This window comes from Morone saxatilis, unplaced genomic scaffold (assembly GCF_004916995.1).
Source record: "Morone saxatilis isolate NCDOM2014 unplaced genomic scaffold, NCSU_SB_2.0 Contig7, whole genome shotgun sequence".
Classification (NCBI taxonomy): domain Eukaryota; kingdom Metazoa; phylum Chordata; class Actinopteri; family Moronidae; genus Morone; species Morone saxatilis.
In genome coordinates this window covers 17,404,837-17,427,571 of record NW_023340246.1, presented here as the reverse complement: position 1 = coordinate 17,427,571, position 22,735 = coordinate 17,404,837, and the positions used below count along the sequence as shown (strand labels likewise).

The window sequence follows — 22,735 nt, the reverse complement described above, 5'->3', positions numbered from 1 at the left end:
CTCCTGGAGAGCTGTCGATTTCCACTGTCACACATCGTCCACATGCACGTTCACACTCACACACTCAAACCCTTCTCAATATGCTGACAGTGTGACAGACAGTTGGATTTCCACCAAAACACAACAACGTGACAACAACTGTCAAGGATGTTGTCCTCAGCAGCAGCTGTAGCCAGAAGGCCATTTAACAGCTAAATTGAGACAGGAGCCATTCAGACATAATAGCTTAAGTCTTTTATCTTTCTCTCCTCTCCAGCTCTCCCAAGGTTAGCTGACTGATGAGCTACGAGAGAATGCCATATATCAAAGGATGCAACAGCGCACACGACACCACCAAGTCAAATGCGCTATTACGTACTGACACGCACCATATTACTATGAGGAGGGGGCGTTAATTCACCTTCAGAGCGGGAGGGGCTGAGAGGGCCCTTAATGAATGAGTTTATCCACTAATTATGGAACCTGTACTGTCTGGTCCCCTCAGGTGACATCCTCTAATCTGTTCAAAAACACTTTTTATAAAGCACCTTTTGTGCAAGATCTGAGCTCATATGCTTTATGGATCAACGTAAGATCAGTTCAGGCAGTGACTAAAATTGGAAGATAAGGTCGACAATAGAAGCATCAATGCCAACAGTAAAAATAACAGTCGTAATGACATGAAGTAAATAGGTAAAATATAACATTATATTTTCTATATTTGTGCTGTTTGCATTACTTTTAGCTATCTACTTCAACTGTTTATTACTTGTTGCAAACTATTTAACCTGTTATCCATTAATTTCAACTGTTTATCCATTCATTTTTGTTTTTAGTGGTAACACATGGTGCTGAGGTGTTACTACTGACTCAGGCTGGTGGACTATGTATGTACTTTGCAGGCAGCCCATTGTAGCTGGTACAGTAGCCTGTTATTGTGACGCTATATATATACTTAAGATCACACCAATTTGGATGGTTGTATTTGGATGATTATTTTCCACATAAAAAATAAATATGTTGATCTTTTTTTTTATTTTTTATACATACATACATCTGTGGAAGTACCCACTAGAATACAAGTACCCCTGGTTGGGAATCACAGATCCAAACTATGGCAAATTGAATTTAAAAAAGAGCAACGTCCAATTCGACATTAGTATTCCTGCTTAATTTATCTGGTATTTTGTAGCAGAAAGCTTAAATCATTGCTGGCAGGTCCAGCATTGCAGGTAATATGTAAATGTAACGGATGCTCAGGACAAGTTTGCTTGAATGCACAGGAAATGGTGCATGCTTGGTGGCGTGTTAACTCTCCCACTGTTGCAGTTAAATTGATGTTTATCAAATGTAAACACGTCTGCTAACACATGTTTGAGTTCTACTTCTGTTTGAGTTTTTGAACGATCCCATGTTACCATGCCTGTTTGAAAAAAAAAATAAAAATCTGCTACTTACAAGAAAATGCCTGCTATGCATTTTCCTTCCTCTTTCTCACTTGCTCTGTGCCTTTCCCTCCCTCCATCGCTCCCTCTCATCGATCAATGACAGAACTTGGGAGATATGTGCTTCATCAAATGTCTGAGTGCATTTCTCTTTCTGCTGGCAAAGCAAGGGATCTGAAGAGGACAATCCTACCAACCAACTTCGCTTGGCATGGTGTTACAGATATCTCAAGCCACAGAAAAAGCATTTCCCTGCTAAACTAAAAACCGTCTGTGAAAAACTGAATTATATGATAAATTGACTACAGCTGTTGAACAGCAACGTGCATCTTTCATTACCTGTTGTTACTGTAAAGTGTAAGATAAGATATGATCAGGAACAAAGTGAAACAAAGGCAGCTATGTTTATGTGTTTGTGTGTGATTGTCAGTCCTGCACAGTATCAGAGGGTGGTCTGTTATGGATTGTTTGCCAGCCAATCGGCTCTCTGTGTACTTTGCGAACGTGGCCGTGCTCTGTATGTATGTGTGTAGAAGCTGGTGGTTGCGTTTGTGTGTATGTTTCATTGCAAACCTCCGGATGGTATTTAGTCAGTGGTGTATCAGCTGTTGACATTTAGATAAATGCCTGCCCTCCAGAGCAGATCTGCCCTTTATTCTCAACCAGGAGAAAACAACCTAGAACGCCGCCACATTTGGTATTTGTGTGTCCTGTTACATGTTGCAGTCTCTTTATTTTGTATGTGTGCTTCAGAAATCGTGAATTTAATGCTGAATTTAAGCGTGTGTGTGTGTGTGTGTGTGTTTTACCTGAAGCCAACAATAGGACACTCCTTGCAGATGTTGCACTTGGCCTGATGTTTTGCCGTTTCTGCAGCAGCCACTCTGTGCAGGACAGGAAGCCAAACCATAGACTGGGGCTCCAGACGCATCCAATCAACAAACTGCCTGGGCTCCAGCTCCACCTTATTGGTCACCTGGGCACAAAATAGGCAGTGCCAAGAGTTAGGAGCCTTTAAATCAAAAGTTTAGGAACCATGTGAAGTTTACAGTTTCTATAAAAGTTCAACAAACAGGGCTGATAAACTGTACATGATAGAGAAACATCATTCGCAGAATTGAATTACAGGCTGTAACTCTCTGTCTTGTTACCGAAAGCCAAATAAAGACGCAGACAAATTTAAGATGACCATACATACTAAAGAGATGATTCCCCTCAGGCGCATTATTGCCTTGAATTGCATACCAAGACTAAATAACTTTTATGAGCTCCTTATTCATGTTTATTGGTTGAAATATCTAACAATAAAAATTGATTGATTTTAACACCCTCAATGCCCTTGTCCTACACGCCCATAGCTTTGCTGTTAGCTAACAGCCATATTGCTCCGTGCAAGTAGCTATGAAAAACACCCACAAGCGCCTACTCTTAACTGCTGCTCTAAACTTTTGGAGGTGTAATTGTTTATGTAAGCTTTACTGGCACAGTGCTTGGTCTATTGTTTAAATACTCTGAATGTGAAACGAACAGTGAGTCCCTTTTAAAAACCAACATTTCGACATTAAAAGGACACGCAAAACATTCACAAAATATATTTCAGGAGAATCTTTGTTCGACTGCAGATTATAATGAGCCCATTGGAAAAGCCTACACAGTGGGAGAAGCTTTGACATGGCTTTTGTTACCGCTAAACAAATCAAAGACGACCTTTCCATCAACCCTGACACACAAAAAGGGCAGCAAATGCAGCAAAGGGCTGAATACATTTGAAAATAAGAGGAGCGAATAATCAAAAGGAAGACAGTAAGTGTGGGTGCGTAGGTGTGTGTTCCCCTGATCCCTTCCAAAGGCTTATGGTGTGCACGACTGTAGAATGTCTCAATTTTATTAGCATATCCTTCTGAAAATAAATGAATGCAACAAAACGTACTTAAAAGAAACACATTCCACCCTGAAAATTGGAATCACGGATTGGCTTTTTAATCAATATTTGCAGTCGGTTCTTAAAAAAAACTTTCACAGATGAGCTTTGGTGTGTGATAAGGTTAAATGGTACATCTATTCATAGCGCCAAATATCAAAAAAGGTTAAGTACCAAAAACTGGCATCCAGGATTTACTCAGATTTGTAGTCATGAAAGGTTTCTAATCTAAAATTTGCCAACTACAGATTGTGTTTCATGAGGCAAGTTCTTGTACAGCCGCCTACGTTGAACGTGAACGTTTTTAAGATCAGTTCATATATTCCTAAAATGATACCCAGCATTAAAGATCACCTGGGTAAACACTAGTACTATGTTATTATTTCCATTTCAAATACTTAAACACTCTAAAATGGTAATTAAGTGTTCAGTAGTTAAGGCTTCTTGTAGTTACTGGTTAACAAGTGAGAAGACTGCCAATGAAACTTTCCGGCTGATGACATCTCAAACCATCTTTAAATCCTTCATCCTTCCATTTGACCTTCCCCTCAACAATTGGAGAGCCTCTCAGCCTCTCCTTTCCCATACACTTGTCTCATTTTAGCCTTCCCTCCTCTGTGCCACCTAATGGCAGATTTATAGTACTTACAGATTAATTACTGCAGAGAGGAGATGGCTGAGAGGATGGCTAGATAGACGGATGGATGGGTAAATGAAGGAGACTGAAAGGAACAGTGAAAGAGGCCATATTTATGGCGGCGCAACTCGTTCATCACTGGTCCATTAAACCAAATGCACTGGGTGACTGCACTGTCACTGGCGGGGCAGACAGACACACAGGTGGCACATGGCTTTGCTTGTGTGTGTGTGTGTGTGTGGGTGTGTCAGTTTCTACCTGCCAACTTGCTTTGATGATTGAATGATTAATGAGCAACTGGACTACAGCTGGCACAGCAATTCATGATCACGTCTGTGGGCAATTTGTGCATGCTCACCTCTCTCGTGTGCATGTGTGTATTAATATGTCATCAAGAGAGTGAATTGTAGGCAAGGTGTTTGCATTATTTTGAGAAGAAAATAGGGAGAGAGGTAAAGTTCAAAACTGCCTCACTGGGCTATTTTGAGAGGCGCAGGGCAGGAAATCAGTGAAATTTATAGCTTCCTAATTTTAATGTTTGGCTCCCATTTATGACTGCCGAAGCATGAGCCAGGGGAAAAAGAGTAAGAAAAATGAAACAGTGATCCCGGGGGATGAAGACATCATTAAATGCTGGTAACGCCTAGAGATAAACCCAGGGAAAGTGGTTAGCTGGCCACAGTAAAACACTAAAGGACAGCCAGCAGAAGACTGGAGCCTATTTGAAGCTTCATGGTTGGTCAGCAGAGCTTAAATATTGAAGCAATTTTACAGGATTGGGAGAGGCAGGTGTTAGATAGCTGCGTGGAGGAAACTGAAGTGCTTAATGACAATTAGCTTTGGGAGGATGCATCAAAACTTAATCTCCTACAGTACTGATCACTTGCCAAAAACTATTACCAGTAATGCCAACAACCATTTTTGACCAACCTTTGGTTACTCTGACTCTGAAACCTTCCTGTAAACAGAGCTAGACAAACCCATGGGTAAATTTAGAGGCCACTGCAGAAATGTTGGCAGAGACACTCCCAGCTCTGTTACAAAGCAGGGGAACAGCCCAACAAAAAAATCCCATCTATTTGAAGCTCTTGATGTTCAGCTTTTTGAACATCAGATAGGTGATGACAAACTGGCGCAGAGAGTGTCCACGTAAGAAATCTCCTTTGGATAAAAGTGGAGTTTTCACAAGTATCTTCTTTTTGTTTGGATACAATAATGTAATAGACCCTGACAGAAATAAGCATGATATGTTTGGTTGGGTTGTGGAAATAGACATGAGGAATGGATTAATCGATTACTCCCTGGGAACGTCATGCCTAATCCATTTTATTTTTTTTATTAGCTAATATAATAATATATTGTGACTTCATGCAGTGGAAGAAAGAAAGAAATTTGATGCCAACTGCCTGGAGAGGGTGTATCACCAACCGACTTAACACCTGACTCCCCCAGAATATGTGAATGTGATATGTGTCTTTAAAACAAGAATGACTGGATATTACAGAAAACAGCAATCTTTAGGCCATTTTGAGTTGAGTCGTTTTGGTTTATCCAGTTGTTCCGACTGCTAACTACAACAAACGGCCGCAGGTTGCAATCGAAACGAAAAACATGGATTTTGATGTCTATTGTTTTTTTTTATACAACTAGTGGTAACACATAGCCAAAATGGCATTACAAAAAAGATTTCTTCCCCATGCCTATAATCCATCTGGTTTTAAGAGCATTATGGGTTTACTCAATCCCTAGCTTAGAAGCTTATAAAGTATAAAATGTGTGTATCAGTACGGTGAAACGCATGCTGGTGTGTGTTTGCATGTGAACATACGTGCTGGAAGCAGCTGCGGACGCTGGGTTCGATGTTGGAGCCTCCGAAAGCGGCAACCTCCCCGAGCTGCTTCGGGATTTGGATGGCTTCGTGAAGCAGCAGACCAAGCTGCCTCTGGTCACACGTGTCACCTGCTGACGCTACCTGGCTGAAAAGGTCTGAGCGGGGGAGAGTGGGGTTGAGGTGGATGAGGTAGAGATAGAAAATGAGAAAAAAAAAAAAAAGTCAAAGCATGTGGGTGATGTTTGAAATAAAATATGTAAGTATAAATAGATGTAGAAGGAGAAAGTGTGACGGTATAGCACGGAGTGGGAGGGAAAGCAGGTGTATATGTGGGTGGGAGGACACAGAAGAAATCAGGGAAAAGATGCATTTTTCATCTTTCTGTCTTACTTCTTACATGCCTGGCTCTTTCTCCTCTAATCTTTCTCTGTGCCTCCAACTCTGCAACACATTCTCCCGGAGACTGACAAAAGCTGTACTGGATATGGACGCCTGCCCAGTGGCACGAAGGCTTGGCCAGTTAACACATTGACAGCGTTATATTTTTAGATGAAGCTATGAAATATTTCCAGAGCTCATGCATAAAACTGAGCAAAGAGAGCAGAGAGGGTAACACGGAGAACGAGGGGAAGGAGAGGGAGAAACGAAGGGCATGCCATGTCTTTCTGCTCCGCTTGCAGTTGACTTTGATCTCTGTGTGAGGCTTGGCCCCGATGCCAACTCATGTTATGCATGTGCGCGCGTGTGGTACATGCAAACATGTATGTTTGTGACCCCATTCCAACACACACCTCTTGTGTCATCTGACTGATCAACTACCCACGTCTCTGACTCACGACTTTCCGCTGTCAGATTACATTTGACACACGCAAGTGTCACAAAAAGAGTGTCAAATGGCAGCATGCCTGGTTAGGTGTGTGTGTTGCAGTGTAGCTATATGCATGGGACTGACAGCCAATGAGACTCTAAAAGAGTAAAGGAGGAAGGATGCAATCAGGCGTGCTTGATACCCTTCTCAGGCTAATAGAAACTGCCAGTGGAACGAATAGGCTCAGGCATGCCATGGCAAGAGAATGGGGGAGAGAAAAAGGAAGAGGGGAAGGATGGAGAAAAGAAGGGAAGCAAGAGTAAGTAAGATAGGACAGAAGACAAAGTGGCACTGTTGGATGGATGAACAATGGTGTGTGAGCAGTGACAGCGGAAGAAGATAGACAGAGAGAGATAAAGCAGCAGAAACAAAGAGCAGGAAGCCATAATGACAGTCTCCTCCCAGTGCAGCAAGCCTATATTCACGCTCCCTAATCCTCAAAAATAAATCAGAAAAGAAAATTAAATAAAAGAACAGGGGGAACGCGTAGGAGGTCTCTCATCTAATTAGACGACCCGTTCTCTCTGTCTCCTCTCTCTCTCTCTCTCTCTCTCTCTCTCTCTTTCGCTGTCTGTGAGTTTGATTAATACTGCTGGGATTGCAGCCATGCTGGAGCAGTATGGGATGGACTCGCCGCAGACTGGCCTGTACAAAAGGGGCGGGACAGCATTGTGTTTAAGTCCACGTGTGCATCAGCAGATATCTTACCTACTCTTTGGCACTTACATTTGTATTTCTCCTCCAGGTGTCCCTTGCAGAGAGAGAGCAAACCGATCTTCATGGACAGGACGCGGATCTTCCCACTGCGACCACTGCAGGGAACACACAGAGACACACACACACAAACACCCACACATCAGATTCAGTGGCAATGACTCAGTTATATTTATTGTGGGTGTATGTTTGTGTATAAACAGTATGTTTGTGTGTTCACTTCAGTTCAGATCTGAATTATATGCAACAGCAGTGACAGAAAATCATTATGTGCCTGGAAAGAGAAGAATCTTCAAGTGTGTGTGTGTGTGCTCTTGTACTTCTTTGATTGTGGGGGAGAGCTGGTGAAAATGTTAATGCATTTTCTGTGTACCCGCAAACAATGTTTTGACCTGTAACCATGTGGGTTCACAGCATGTATACACGTGATTATTCAGCATATCCATGCCCTTTAGGCCCGCACAGCATGTATTTGAACATGTGTGTATGCATGTCTGGTCTCAAACAAACAGCCTGTGTGTAATAGCCACGAGCATACAAACTGAGACACTTTCTGGTGCATATGGAGAGAGCACATGAGTCTGTAAATATGTATAACAATAATTATGCACAGATGACAGCAATGAAGAGTATAAAAAATGCATGAGCAGAGTTATGAGATGCATCAGTTCTGCCACGTTCATCCAATCTGATATAAGAAATTTTACACGCTGTATTTGGTGGCACTTGAAGAAACAAACTTTATAGGATGCAGGTGGCAACATGCAGGAGTCCAGGGTTTTGTAGAAAATCAGTGACAAATTCAGAAAACAAACGGAGGCTAATTCCTAAAAAATGCAAAACAGATGGCACAAAACCTACGTGTCGTAAACGTTGAGCAGCCAGTTGAGACACATGTCAACGCAGAGTGGCACGTTGACCAGGTCTTTGTGCTCCTGCTCCAGGCCATCGTAGATGGACGTCAGGCAGTTAATGACGTCGGGAACGGACAGCAGCTGGTTGTTGTTGGTGAGCTTGTGCTGCTCAAAGGTGTTCTGGGCCACGCTGAGGTCCAACAGGTCCACTGCAAAAATAGAAGACAGAGTAGGAGAGAAACATTAAGGAGACAAAAACGAGGACGATTGGGAGAAAGAAGTGAAAGTGAAAAGGGGAGGAGATCAGAGAAGGAACAAAGAATTTTTTTTTTTTTAACAAATTCACACAAAGGGTGGCAGGGAATGAAAAGAAAAAAGAGCAAGTCAGAACCATTAGTAACCTTTCAGACTCCTTCATTGGGCTTTCAGAAGTGACTCAGATTTTTCTACAAATGCCAACATATCTGAGCAGGACGAGGAGCTGAAAATGGCAGACTATTCATTGAGGCACTTCAAAACTGCAGACTTGACTGATGTTTTGTCCAAAATAGTTCAAAACAACCAAGTGCGGGAGTCTGCCGGGAGTACAGACAGAGAACAGACAGATCATTGTGGTGAAATATTAATATGAGAGAGAAATCTGAACGGAAAAAGACAAATGTAAAAGAGTCACAATGAGAGTCTAGTTTCTTCTAATTTAATTTGTTGGCTACATATTGTATTTATATCAATGTCTCAATTATAGCTTCATTCTACTGTAGCTATCACTTATGTATCTTTAATGTAAGAGAGTGGGAAAACAGAGGGATGAAACTGAACAAAACCAGCAAAAAACAAAAAAATTGAATTAAATTAATTAAATTAAAAGGAAAAACATTTAAAAGTCCATTTGAAGTGCGATAGCTTTCTTAAGGTGCATCCAAGTATAAAACGGTACTTGGTAAAGTTTTGTATACTAACTGCTAAAACAGTAGCATTGTTCTGCCTAATTCTGTCTTGTATCGATATACTGATGAGAGGATCAATATCCCTTTCATGTCTGTCTGTTTAATAATGGACATAGCAGCCAGTTAGCTTAGCTTAGCTTAACACAAACACTGGACACAGGTGGCCTGACTGTCCACAGCTAAATAAATCCGCCTACCCACATCTCTAATCCTCACTAATAAACACGTTACGTCTCGTTTGTTTTTGTGGGCAAGAAAATAAGATTATTTCCCAAAATGTTGAGCTATTTCTTCTCAATTGGGACTCTTAATTGGGGCTTTTATTCCAGGTCCACTGAAAAGGTCAACCAGTTTAATGCCATCTCTGTGTTAACACTGCTAGGTGGTAAAACTAATTCACAGTGTGTTTCTGCCACAGGTGGTTAATTAGCATAACAGAAATGAAGGCCATCACAGGGAGTGTAGAGATCGATCATTAGCACAAAATAAACCTCACAAACATTTCTCAACTTATTTAGATCTTCCACTTATGTGCATTTCTATTTTCAGGGTATTGATTACAGCATATTGCTTCAGATTTATCTAAACAATACTAAAACACAGGAGGCTTAAAAACTTTTGACAACAAGTGAGTGCAACAATGGATAAAAGGTTCTGAACCCTCCATAGTTCTGTATGCATCTCCTCCTCCGACCCTCTAGCACTTCTCCAGAAACCATTTAAACTCTGCCCCCTTCTTCTACAAACCTCATCCCTCTCACCACCTCACTTAAGTCTCCTCATTTGCCCCGATGCTCGCTCCTCGTCAACCCCTCCATGGCTTTCCTTGCCTTATGTTACCCCCCGTTCCCCAGACAGCACTAATTACTGGGGTGTATCAGCGTGTAGTGGGCACAGCAGGGCGGCCATGCTGTCAGAAAGCAAAACTTTACTTCTCTTGAGCTTTCTCACTCCACACGCAGAGATGAAGCTGAGAGGCTGTGGCACATTAGCGGGATGCCATGCAAGCTCATTTGTGCTTCTTCAGCCCCCTGGCACAGACTTAACCCAATTAGCCATTTTATAGTATCCTTGTCATGTGTGCTGGGACACACAAAAACACACACAAACACACAAACACACACACACACACACACACAGTGCAGTGGTAGAAGGTAACTCAGTGATGCACCAACTGCAAACATGTAACAGGCACACACAGGGTCTCCAGCACAGATTCCACACTGAATTCAGGCAATAACTAAGTAAGACTACTGATCCTTCCTGCGTGTCCGTATATGTTGTTGTGTGCTGTGTGTGTGTGTGTGTGTGTCGTGTCGTGTGTGTGGTGTGTGTGTGTGTATGTGTGAGTTCTGTGCTGTGGCTGTTCTAATCTAATGGATGAAATTGAATTGCAGTGCCCCAAGTCGAAATCACTCAGACTAATGCATTCCGGTCACAAACACACGCATGCGATCAGAGGTGCAATACGAGATAGCAAACTAAAATGCTCAAATCATTCAAACTCATTAACAACCAACAAACACAATAACACACTTTGATACCCACGATTAGTCCGGTACACAGGCCCAAGCTGCACACATACCTGCGTACATGAGGCATTTGTTTCACACATGCCCACAAACTTCTCACAAACAGCAGGACGTAAACGAGCAGTGTGGGCTCGCAGTGCGTGTTGCTATAATAATGTGAACAGCTGTATAACAGTTAACATTTGTCACCATTACCATTGCACTGTGCTGAGCCCAAGTAGCTGCTGCCATGCTCGTTGAAACCTCACAAAGAGGGAGTCTGCGTGCACCTGCAGTGTGTGTGAGTATGTGTGTAGATTGAGTTGATAGCCACCTGAGACTGCAGATAATAGCCATCGTTCTCAAAGCTCCATTATAAAAACAAAACAACAACAAAAAAAAAAAAAAACGCACCTCCGTGGTCTAAAAAAAAAAAAAAAAAAAAAAAAAAATCACAGCCCATAAAGATTCCCACCTGTGCACACCAAATGAGGCTATGCTCAACAGGCTTAACACAAGCACCAGCTGTGACCGTGCACGGACATACCCATGCACATACACACACACACACACTGATCAAGTGCGTAACATTTTAAAGCCAAAATATCCTTGGCTCCTGCGTTGGTCTGGCACAGCGTCTGGCAATGCTTCAAATCATTACTGCATCCCCTCGTTGCACCCAGACTTCAAAAGACGCAGACCACGACTGTAGGTATTAAGGTGTGTATGAGTGTGTGTGTGTGCGTGTCTTACTTACAGCACAGTGCTTTCTGTAGTCTGCGGGTCTTCATGGCTGTTCGGTACGCTGAGAATCTCACATTGTTCAGGTCCGCTACAGGCGGGGGTAGAGACAGAGAGATGAAAGGTAGATGGACAAAAAGAAAACGGACGCAGAAATTCAGAAAATAAAGTGCAACAGAAATCTGCCCACTGGGCAACACAAGCAGGACCTCTTGTCTTCATTGAAAGCCAGATTTTTGTTAGTTATTGTCTATGGAGATGACTGAGGGGAGGGGTGGTTAATGTGGACAGTGTAATTAGGTTAGTGAGTTCTGTCTCAGTGGGGGCTGGTGCTATTTGTTGAGCTGCTGGCCTACAGCAAACGCTCCCAAAGTTTCACAGCTTATTACTTTTCTCGCTGCTCATTAAAAAACAGTCATACTGGCCGCCTCACAGGGACGGAGACATGCATATGGATATTAACAGGGAGCAGGAGAGAGAGTGAAAAGATCAGGGTGCAATTTCCAAGTTAAATGTAAAGGGTAAACTATCTAGACAAGAGAGAAATGGGTCTGCAAGATTGTGTTAACCCTCATCAGGAATTAACCTTCAAAAGACTACTGGCCTGTTTCTTAAAATGTACAACGTCCAAGCTGCGATTTGCAACACAAGAGTTTTCCTCTCGTGGTTATTTGACATGAATCAAATCAAAAGTCTGACCAATGCATGATCATGCTAGAACACAAACATTTTTGCAATTTGAAATACGAAGCTGCCACCATTTATGATCTGTGTGGGAGTCACCTCTAGTCTGTTAAAAGACCAGCACACTTCTATTAAATGGCCTTTATTCATTTTATTATAGGGTCTGGTCAACCAAATTAAAGAAAAAAAAAATGTATGATGTACCTGTAGTGGTATCTGGCCATGTAGATAGTTTTGAGCTAATTTGCCCATGCTCTGAAATATCTTTCTCTGAAATATCTTTCTCTGAAATGTTTGCCTTCATCCCAATACAAGGGCAGTGAAAGGAATTTTGTTTGTGGCGTCATTTCTCAGAATCAGCAGCCCCATAACTCAGGAAAACGCACTGTGAAACATTTTCATTGCAGTGTTTTACCAACAAAGCTATAAAACAACTTGGAGTGAATTCTTTGGATAAGGGACAAGGTTTCTGGGCAGAAATATAGTTGTTGAATTTTTTAATGACATTTTTTAATACACCACAAATAAAATTCACCTCCATTGTTTTGGGGTGAAGGCAAACATCTCAGACAACTCTTTCGGCCAAAAAAACTCAAACTATCTGCATAACCTGATATCAATAGAGGTTACTAAGGAAGTGTGTTTTTTGTAAAAGCTAAACTGACCCTTAAACAAAGTCTTTGTAAGATTGTTTGTGTTTCTTACCTAGTGACTGGTAGAGCTCTGTCATCTTTGGATGGTCCCAGCATGTTGTCTGTGTCTGGTGACTGAATACCAAGACAATAGAGGAGAACTATTAGACTGAGAAACACAAAAAACACATAAGCTGACACACAAACAGAACGGGACCCACTGACGTCTAAACACACACATACAGATAGTGACAAACACTTTCAAGGCCTATCAGAAAAGGAAAAAAAAAAACATAATGGCAGACAAAACTACTTTGAAAGCTACAGTACACCAAATATACACAGAAAATAAAAGTACACAGAAGACTCTGGCAAAAATGAATACACACTTGGAATTGTACACAAGCTGACATAACTATTGTCATCATCATTTGACGTGTGCAAACACTGATGGCTTTATTGGAAAACTCTTTTGTTATCACAGCAAATTGGGGACAGAGGCTACAGATCCCTCCACAAATCATCCATGACACACACAAAACAAGTTCCTTTAAATGAGACAGTAAGAAAACACACACACACACACACACAAGCAGACGTATACTGTCTCTCATCACAACAGTATATTCCTTTCATAGCACCATGGGGACATAAATATAAGTGGACCAAGTCTCAACTCCCTGTTTACATTTCTGCTTCAGACGGGAGCATCACAAATACACACATACACACACATAGAACAACATGAACAAACCAACCATCAATCTACAAAGAAACCAACACTACAAAAATAAATAAAAAAAGACCCATGCAAGAACTGATCAAACATGGTTGCCTTCACACACACACACAGGACAGCAAAGAACCGGATTTTCACAAGCTGCAGCTGCCAATCAGTGCATCTATGAGCTCTGCTGGCTGTGAGGTGTGTGTGTGTGCGTGCGTCAAGATGACACCTGACTGTCAGAGACCGTACTCAGATCTGCGTGGAATGTTTGAAAAGATTTCTAGAAGACGTTTTTTGAAGTAAAAGTCTGCTTTTGAATGCACAGACTCCCCTGTGGTTACTGCGACGACCCGCTCTCCGCTGAGAGGCAGCAGGAAGTGAAGTCGAGTGCCGACGGTGAACGGAGGTGGTGGAGTGGACGACGGGAGCCCTTCTTGTACACAGGTGTGCCTCACTATTCAATCGCCGTGCATCTTGATGACCCCATTCACACCTGCACAGGCAGCGCTAATGCCTGGACCTCCCTGCGCTAAGCACAAGCTTCTGTTTTATTTAGATGGGCTACAAAGAGCTTGACTGAATTGACAAAAGGGTTTCCCCGAACACAGGTTAGGGGAATTGCTGATATTTGCTCCACACAAACAAACAACTACGAGGAAGAACACTGGCTCTCAAGGCCAAACATCTCCCAACAGTAATTGTCAGAAAACATTTTTGTCATTAAAGTGTAGAAGAGTACATCAGAGACAAGATAGAGCTGATGCAATGATGGGACACACAATCAACTCACTACACAAAAGAATCTTGCAGGCAGCATTTCCATTAACAAAAAAAATTAAGAAGCTTGTGCCAGAGCTCATGAATGCCAGAATGAGGGCGAGAGAGTTGTCAGGTTCAACTGTCCACAAAGCTTTCCCTTCAACACATTCCCTTTGTAATGCGTAAGCAATGTTTTTGTTGTCCTATGTGAGCCAAAGAAAAGCAAACTGGTGACACATTTACAACGGTGCTAGAGTTTAGATAACACAGCAGGAAACATTCATAGGCGAGAGGAGAGGCATCCGAGAATATTAAAGAGCAGGGGACAAAGACAGGGATTTTTTGGCAGATATTTGAAAGCTTGTTGGAGATACATACAGAAGTACATCCTTGGTGAACCTCAACCCAGTATGAGGTCTTTCCATCTTTAATTTGGTTTCATATTGGCTGTTTTACAAATGAATCAAGAGCTGGAAGATTGAAGTCATATATCATATATTATATACACTTAATATATACATTGCTTATACAGATGACGTATGATCCTTCCTGCTTTCACACCATAAACAAATCAAAGGAACACGTGTTCAAAAAAATATTAACTGACTAATCAGTCACTAGAAAATAATCAACAAGAAGTAAGATGATTACTTTTGGTTAAAGTCATATTTACATTCTATGGTTCCAGCTTTTTAAATGTAATGGTTTGCTGCTTTTATGACTTTACAGAAGAATCGATAAGGACAATAATTATTGATTGCTGTGACACCACTTCTGTGTCCGTACTGTATTTGACAAGATAACCGACAACGAATGCTCGTTTTTTACTCTTCTTGGGTAAACGGTGAGCGAGAGCGTGAGAGCTGGGGATGAAGCCGCTTGGCTCTTGTGCAATGCATGTGACATTTCCTTCATAAACATCATTAAATGACATCTCAGTGTAAGCCACAACAAATCAAATGGGGTCACGGACGGGGATACTGTAGCGGGCGGAGGAAGGATGACATTTATGTAGTCACTAGGGCACTGTGGGGTTGAAAGAAAAAATAACCTTCCACAAGATGTTTTTATGAGATTTCTGTCTCAGCGAACGGGAAAAGTAGGCCACTAAAACCCTGTGACAGAAGTGCACGTCCTGACCCGCTCAGACTAACAGATCACCATGATAACAATTAAGCTTATAATAATTGCTATTTCCTTTGCCATTTTCTGTGTCTCATTGGCATTTCCAGTTGCTACAGAGTCCAGCAGAAGGTTTAAGTTGTTTTGCTAATTACTCACTTCTTCTCTGCTGCTTCATAACTGATCATAACCACAGTTTCCCACTCCCAGTGACTATGCGTGTCTTTCCTATGAAGGGACAGTAAAATGTCAATAACACAATTCCTCTGGGATTCACCCACCTTCCCCATGGTCAAGGATGGACAATAGGGCAAGGTGCGGACGTATTCCATCAAACTGTTGGCTGCAGACCAGCCAACACTTCTGCAGAGAGTTTGTCACTGTCACACACTGAGAGCGCGTCCTGAATAATCATGAGTGTGCAGATGAATGATTACTTGCGTATCTGGGTATCCGAAGAGACAGAATTAGTCAAAAATCTGAGTAGGCAATAGAAAGATTTAAAAAAAAATTTATTTATGGTGACAGCAACCTGCCAGACTTATCAAGAAGTGTCTCTGACAGGTGATAAGTGCCTGCATTCACCATCTGACATCTTCTTTCTCTAGTTTTCACCTTTCCTCCTCTGCCTCTTTTCTGCTCTTAAAATATTAACCCCCTCCCTCCCTTATCAGTATTCTGCTTCGGAAATGCAGCTTGGATAACTTTGGATTCTTCTTAAAACTGCATTCAACATTCATTTCAACATAACAAAGGCACCCTGAGAATGGGATGCATTAAGTCAACTCATGTATACAAAGCCTGTCTGTTCTGTTAGGGATACCCAACATGTTTTCTGACAAAAACACAGACAGTACATCCAGAAAAGCCTTAAAATGTAGAGGAAACTTTCTTTAATCTTTGCAGAGATGCAGTCTTGCTATATTTCCTCTCAAGGCAAGAATGGGTGAAATGGGACAGCATTAGAGGTTGCCAGCATGAGGCGACAGGCACAGAACTTGTGTGAAGCCATTTGATTATCCCCCAATATGTCGTTTGAACTCCTCACTACAGGGGGTGGACAAGGCGCAGTTTTAATCAGGGGCCCTTTGTCAGCACAAAGAAAAGAGGCAGAGTATGAGAGGAGATGGAAGAGGAGACGAGGAGGGGTTTGGGGAAATGAATGTGTCAAAGACTGATGCGGGTGTCCCAAGGATGTCATGGCACTGAAAGCGACCTGTGATTAGTCCTGTAGACGGATTTGGAGTTTGGTTTCCAAGCTGCAAATTAAGTCGGAATGTATGAGTGTGCACCAGCCTGCATGTATATTTGTATGTACCAGCAGACAATCATCCTTTTAAAATGAAGGAGGAAAAAAAAGCCACACACTGAGGTTAAAGTTGGAGGAGGATTGATTCTTTTCTTCCCGTTTCTGAAAGGCAATTTAGGGTTAACGTGGAAGCGGCCGTGGAGAAGCATAAACGTGGTCCAACCAACCTAGAGGCATGGACAGAACATATGGTGTGTGCTCACAATGGGTCTGTGTGTGTTTGGTTAGTTTGAGCTCGGTTCCAGTTGGAGTTCAAATGCATCTTTGGGCGCGTGTAAGCATTCGGTTGCCAGCATGAGGATGCGCATCTCTATTTGTCAATTTTTCTGAATGTCCTTGTGCATATGTGTTTTGTTTGTGTGAGTGGGCGGACGCAGGTTCATTGGCTGGGCACATCTGTGATCACAGGCTGTTGTTGACTTTAAAGTTATAAGCCTGTCCTCCGAGTCATTGCCTGTCTCTGGCTTTCATCTCTGATCCCCCTCTGGTGCCAAGCTGCAAGGCCCAAACTCCGCGCAGGTGTCCCTCCCCCTCTCTCTCCTTGCCTAAATCCTATTTTTCTCCATCTCTGTCTGTGTCTTTATTGTCCCTCTGAAAACGTTTCATCTTGCCCTCCTGCCAAATTAAATGATCAATATGATTCAATAAACGGAATCAACGGTTTTGACTTCCTTGTTTAACGTTGCACCAAACTTTTTGGAGTTTAACCTATCACTGAGACAACACTACACGTGTAAATCTTCGTAGCTGAGGCTTTTATTATCAGTTGTTTTGTGGACAATGGTGCATGGGGAATTTTTGAAAAATGGCTATTTGACAAACTGACATAGTGACATTTCGGCCCAGGGCGCAAGGCGATTTAAGGGGGCAGCCCTAAAAATTACACCCATTTTATCATCCTAAATCACAAAGTCAGGCTGTAACAGTGTGCCAACAGAAGAGAGAAAGAGTGAAACAAAGAAAGCAGGACTGACAAACGATAGCTGAAACTGCTACCCAACGATTTTTCTAACTACCAGCCAAAAATAGGAGTTTGGTTAGTCAGCAGTTCACTGACATATGGTCATATGATTTCTGGGTAATGAGGTCCGTCAAAGTTTCAGAACTGACATTTCCTGAACAGTAGAGAAGCTATCTTGTTCGCTACAGACACAGACAACCTCTCTACCTGTTTAAATAAAAACCTGCTGTTTGGCCAGATTAGACAATAATTAGAATGGGAAGCAAGACGTCAAGCTAAAGTTGTTATAGTCACTATTAGAACAGTGTGGGAAGCTGTCCTGGGATTCAGCCAGGTATTATCTATTCAAAAGGAGGTGCTAATGCTGGTCTGAATGAGAAATGTGAAGGTGAAACAGCTTGAATTTTAATATACACACTAGAGCAAATTGGCAGGAAGAAGCTCCTAATTGGGAGTAAAATAAATTATGTACGTGCACAGAATATACATGGTACAATAGCTACCTGACCATTTGTGGGTGATGTATGTGAGAGGTCGCTAGAGGTCAGTGATTTAATGTGAAAAGGTTAAAAAGTCTTAAGTATTAGATAATTAGCTATTTCATAGTCAACGATGAACGTTGTTCAACTGCAGAATCAAAAACATAAATTCAGCTCCATCTGCACCACGCTGCCCACATTTGGGTCAACCTTAAGAAGGATATAACAGCTGGAAACCTACATAGAGTAGCCATCCATTTTCCTTCCAAAGATGCAAATTTAAGTCTTCAAAGATCATACGACAATCTGACTAGACGGCATATTTGGTCTGATTGCATTAACCTAACCTAGATGAGGCATATTCAAGAAGGATATTTTTACAAACCTGCACAATCTACAGTAGACTGCATCTCAATTCCAGGACAGTGGCTCCCAAACTGGGTATTGAGACCCCCACAGTGGTCCCAAAATGAATCTAATGAGTTCTATTCATATTTTGTTCATTTTCTAGACTTTCCTTTAACCTTTTGGTTAAATACTGCATAGTTTGACCTCTTAAAGCCTCTAAAAATAAGTCAAATAAAACAGCCTGAGATGCGAAAATCGTTATTCAACTCACAAACTTGTAGCATTGTACGAAGGGGTCACACACAAAACCAATTAGAAGGCGTTAATAAAGGAGATGGTTATCAACAAAAAAAAAAAAGCAAGAGCATTTTTACAGACTCTTACTGACTGCTGTGTGATAAATGCCTGCCAGTGTACAATAATCAACACACAAACACAAATGCATACAATTTATACAGACACATGGCTATCAAATTAATTTCTCGCCACTTACTTGATGTAATATGGAACCTTATTCGGAGAAACTGCACGTTGCCAGGGAAGCTGTACAGAAGCTACAAACAGAGATAGAGAGAGAGAGGGAGAAAGAAAGAGAAAAAGGAGATATGGAGAGAAAGTTGAGCAGTCAAAATCGACACCATCTTAATAAACATTGGACAATTTTACCATGCAGTACAGTAATCCATTTAGTGTTTGGGGCTTGACTTGAAATAATTTTCACATCTAACACTTCCATAATAACATAGTCTAGCCATGGACGGAAGTCTCTTACGGTGCATGAAATTGGGAGGGGGAAAAAACAGTAGATGGGTATGGTTTTCTTGGAGGGAGGAGGGTGATAATACGGCATGAAAGAGAAAAATACATTCATAAATTGAGAGAAAATTACTTTTGAGAAAAGGTGCCACGTGCCCAGGTTTATGATAATCTTTATGGAATACAAAAGAAGACAATAAATACTGACAGACCAAGGAAATTTAAAAAATGACAAGCGGCATTAAAACCAACCAAATATAAGACTTGAGAAGCTCTCAAGAGCAATATGGAGCAGAAATGTTGCTTGATTTATCGCCCTCCCACTTTCCCTCCTCCTTGACACAACTCTACGCTCCGATAGAGAGATGAAAAGACAGTAAGAGAAAGAGATTAAGCGAGATTGGGAGATATACGAGATGGATAGGGCAAGATAAGGACGCAGTACTTTATTGATCCCTGAGGGAATATTAAGCTACTAGTGTAATGAGAGTGAATGTGTGATGGAGTAGATAGTGTCATAGTGCCAGGAAGATGAAAGAAGAGACAGAGTGCTGTTTTGTCTGGTGCGGTTGCTGAGCTCTCAGTAGGACTCACAAGGTAAACTCATGTCTATTGGTGACACGACACAGCGGCCGGGCTTACCACCTGCTCTGAATCACACACACCGTCCATTTTGTCTCTGTGCCTGACAGCCAGCAAAGCAAATCAGGTGGAGCAGAAAGAACACTAATGGCTGTATGATTATAGAAAATGACTGAGGAGAGAGAGAGAGAGACGACGAAGGATGAGAGGAGGAGATGAGACAGGACGGCTGCTTTTTCAATGTTTCCACTCGTGCATTGTTCTCTTTCTCTCCAGCTTGTTTTCTGTTCCTCTCTCTCTCTCTGCTAATGACCATTCTAAAGAGGGTGGAAGAGGAGGGAGTCGGTGGAGAGCTGTAATTAAGCCTTGCATTATTCAAGAGTAAAGTGCCTCGTCTGCAAACTGTGTGTGTGTGTGTGTGTGTGTGTGAGTATGCGCGTGTACCAACATATTCACTGAGCATGCATGACTGAAGCGTACAGCTGAAAAAAAATTAGGGGGATGTAAAACCAAGTCACCCCCAAAAATTTTCTAATTTCCTACGAGAGGTAATTGGCTCTGTACTCACTGGAGAGGAAATGTTGGGAGGAGGGGCCGAAGTCTCGGTGGGCTTCCTGAAGAAGCTTCAGTCGGTCCTCCACCGCCACCTGTACGATGACACACACAGACACACAGATGGGAGAAGACAGTCAGCTGTAGGCCTCAAAGTTGCACTCAGCGAAACCGAACTTTACAGTGGCTGGACATGGCGTCATGGTTGGAATGAATTCAATTTCAGTGCAATTAAGTTGGAAGTGGATTTGCTGTAAAACCCCCAAGCTCAAGAAACTTTTTTTCTTTTAGAGGTATAAATACATATAGTATCATATCTTGAATGAGTATAGAGTTAATATATGCTATGTCATTTACCACTGTATAGCAGTTTACCGATACTGTAGAAATGATATAGCATCGGTAAAATCAAAAGTGATTGAACTGATTAATCCAAGGAGAATTTGACCCAATCCCAGTTTGAGAAATCCAAATATGCCAGCTTGAACACTCTTATAGAAACTGGAATACTGTGGCATGTAAACACCTTATCGAGATTCCTGACCCCTGCCCTTTATCACTCTTACTGTATATATTGCAACGTACTGTCATTTTTCTGTGAAATAGAAACTTTTTTAGATGAAATAAAACTGACGAATCAAGGTACTTCATCACATTGATGCATTGATGTGCATAAAAATCAAGTATTGCTATTAAACAGTCGCAGTGATTTACAGTACAGACAACAACAAAATATAGCTCAATTGTATTAATGGAATAGCAAAAATCCCACACAGTAGACAAATATATATTGTCTCATTGTAAATCAAATCAAATTGTATTGATTTCACTTTCCTCCTGTATTCCATATTGCCTATATTACTTCAAAACTGTATATAAAAACAGCTTCCTTATAAATAATGCTAGATCTGAACTGTTCCAACCTTTCATGCAGTGTACTCAGTGAAAGGTGAAGCTTTATACAGCTTTGAGTTATCAATCACACACACACGCACGCACGCACGCACGCACTCCTGCATCCCAGCTAAAGCTGTGTATTGACCTCTCAAGCAGTGCACCTGTGCCTGACGTAGCTGTGGGGTTGCTTTGCTCCATTGGACTGACTAGCAGGACAGTATTGGCAGTCTGTAATATTGAGACTCACACACACCCACAAACACACACCTCAGGCGTTATGGCAGCCAGATAACAGCTGTCCACACAGGGATCCTGGAAATAGGCACAGAAAGGCCAATAGCTCAGTTTCTTTCTGGCCACTAATGGCTATTATGGTCATTGTCCCACTGAGAAGAAGATGGGAGCTGTCTGCATATGAAAACCACATCATCAAACTACACAGTCAGATCTGGCTTATTAGTGAAGCTGTCGCCATCCTGCAGGCTGAAAGAAATAAAACGAGCGGACAACAGAGAGACAAAGTGTGCAGTCCAGTGAAACGCTGCCCTCCTCTGACTCAGTATTTGAGTTATGATCATTCTCTGGGCAGACAGACTATTAAGCTGGTGTCTGTACAGTACATGGGAAATATCACAAGGCTACAAATTAGCCCAGCTTCCCAGTTTCCCTCTGCGGCAGTGTCACACTTAAAAAGGGATGACTTTAAGTTCCAAGACTTTCTTTTTTTTTTTTCTCAACACATAACTCCCTTTCCTGCTTTTTTCTGCCCACACGCCTTCTTCTACAACAACAATGCCACGTGACTGTATACAAGAAAAAACTTCAAGTGAAGTCAGCAGAAAGGACAGTGTCTTTGATCCCAACAAAGCTGGGCAGCCTAACCTGTGTTCACTCCTCCTACCACTGGGCACCACAGGCATCACCGGCATCTTGGTCAAGGATCTCAGAGGCTCAAAGAGTCGGTCATTAAGGAGAAAAATACTTGGGACATCACATTTCTCTGCACCTATCTCTGACTACTCCGTCATGATCAAAACATGTACAGTCGATACAGATGGAGAAAAGATGAGCAACTGGCAATCAGTGAAAAGACTCAGTGAAACAAAAAGAGAGTGAATGTTGAGTAGTCTCAAGACCTCATGAGGACGCAGTGTAGAAAGGGAAAAAAAGAAATAGGATAATTGACTTGCTTGATAAAGAGAAGACATCTGAAAGAACAGACACACTCACTGATTTGAATTGTACACTGTGTGCTCTTGTGTTCATACAAACTAAACTCAGCAGATTCCACTCCCTAATTCACAACCAACATCACTCCTCTTCTCTTTCCTTGTGATGACTTGCAAAGAGACTCCTCCACGACTTTCCCTCTAGGGCTGAGACACGCTCCTCTCTGAGAAACACTCAGCGAGTCCCTTGGCGGATCAGACCAAGACATTCAAGCGCATAGAGAGCCAAGAATGTGACTGCTGCTCTGTG

The 22,735-nt window shown here is 41.9% G+C and overlaps 1 protein-coding gene across 4 annotated transcripts in view; it reads right to left on the bottom strand.

Moving 5' to 3' along the window:
- The window catches only part of utrn (utrophin), a 144,843-nt gene that overhangs the window by 29,975 nt on the left and 92,133 nt on the right, over window positions 1-22,735 (bottom strand). For all 4 annotated transcript variants that reach the window (XM_035678305.1, XM_035678308.1, XM_035678307.1 and 1 more), the window contains exons 53-60: window positions 20,376-20,454; window positions 18,963-19,023; window positions 12,838-12,899; window positions 11,465-11,539; window positions 8,257-8,458; window positions 7,408-7,493; window positions 5,811-5,968; window positions 2,234-2,400 (exon numbers count right to left, since the gene is read on the bottom strand). In XM_035678305.1, coding sequence (XP_035534198.1) covers window positions 2,234-2,400; window positions 5,811-5,968; window positions 7,408-7,493; window positions 8,257-8,458; window positions 11,465-11,539; window positions 12,838-12,899; window positions 18,963-19,023; window positions 20,376-20,454 — 890 coding nt within the window. The remainder of the gene's footprint in view (window positions 1-2,233; window positions 2,401-5,810; window positions 5,969-7,407; window positions 7,494-8,256; window positions 8,459-11,464; window positions 11,540-12,837; window positions 12,900-18,962; window positions 19,024-20,375; window positions 20,455-22,735) is intronic.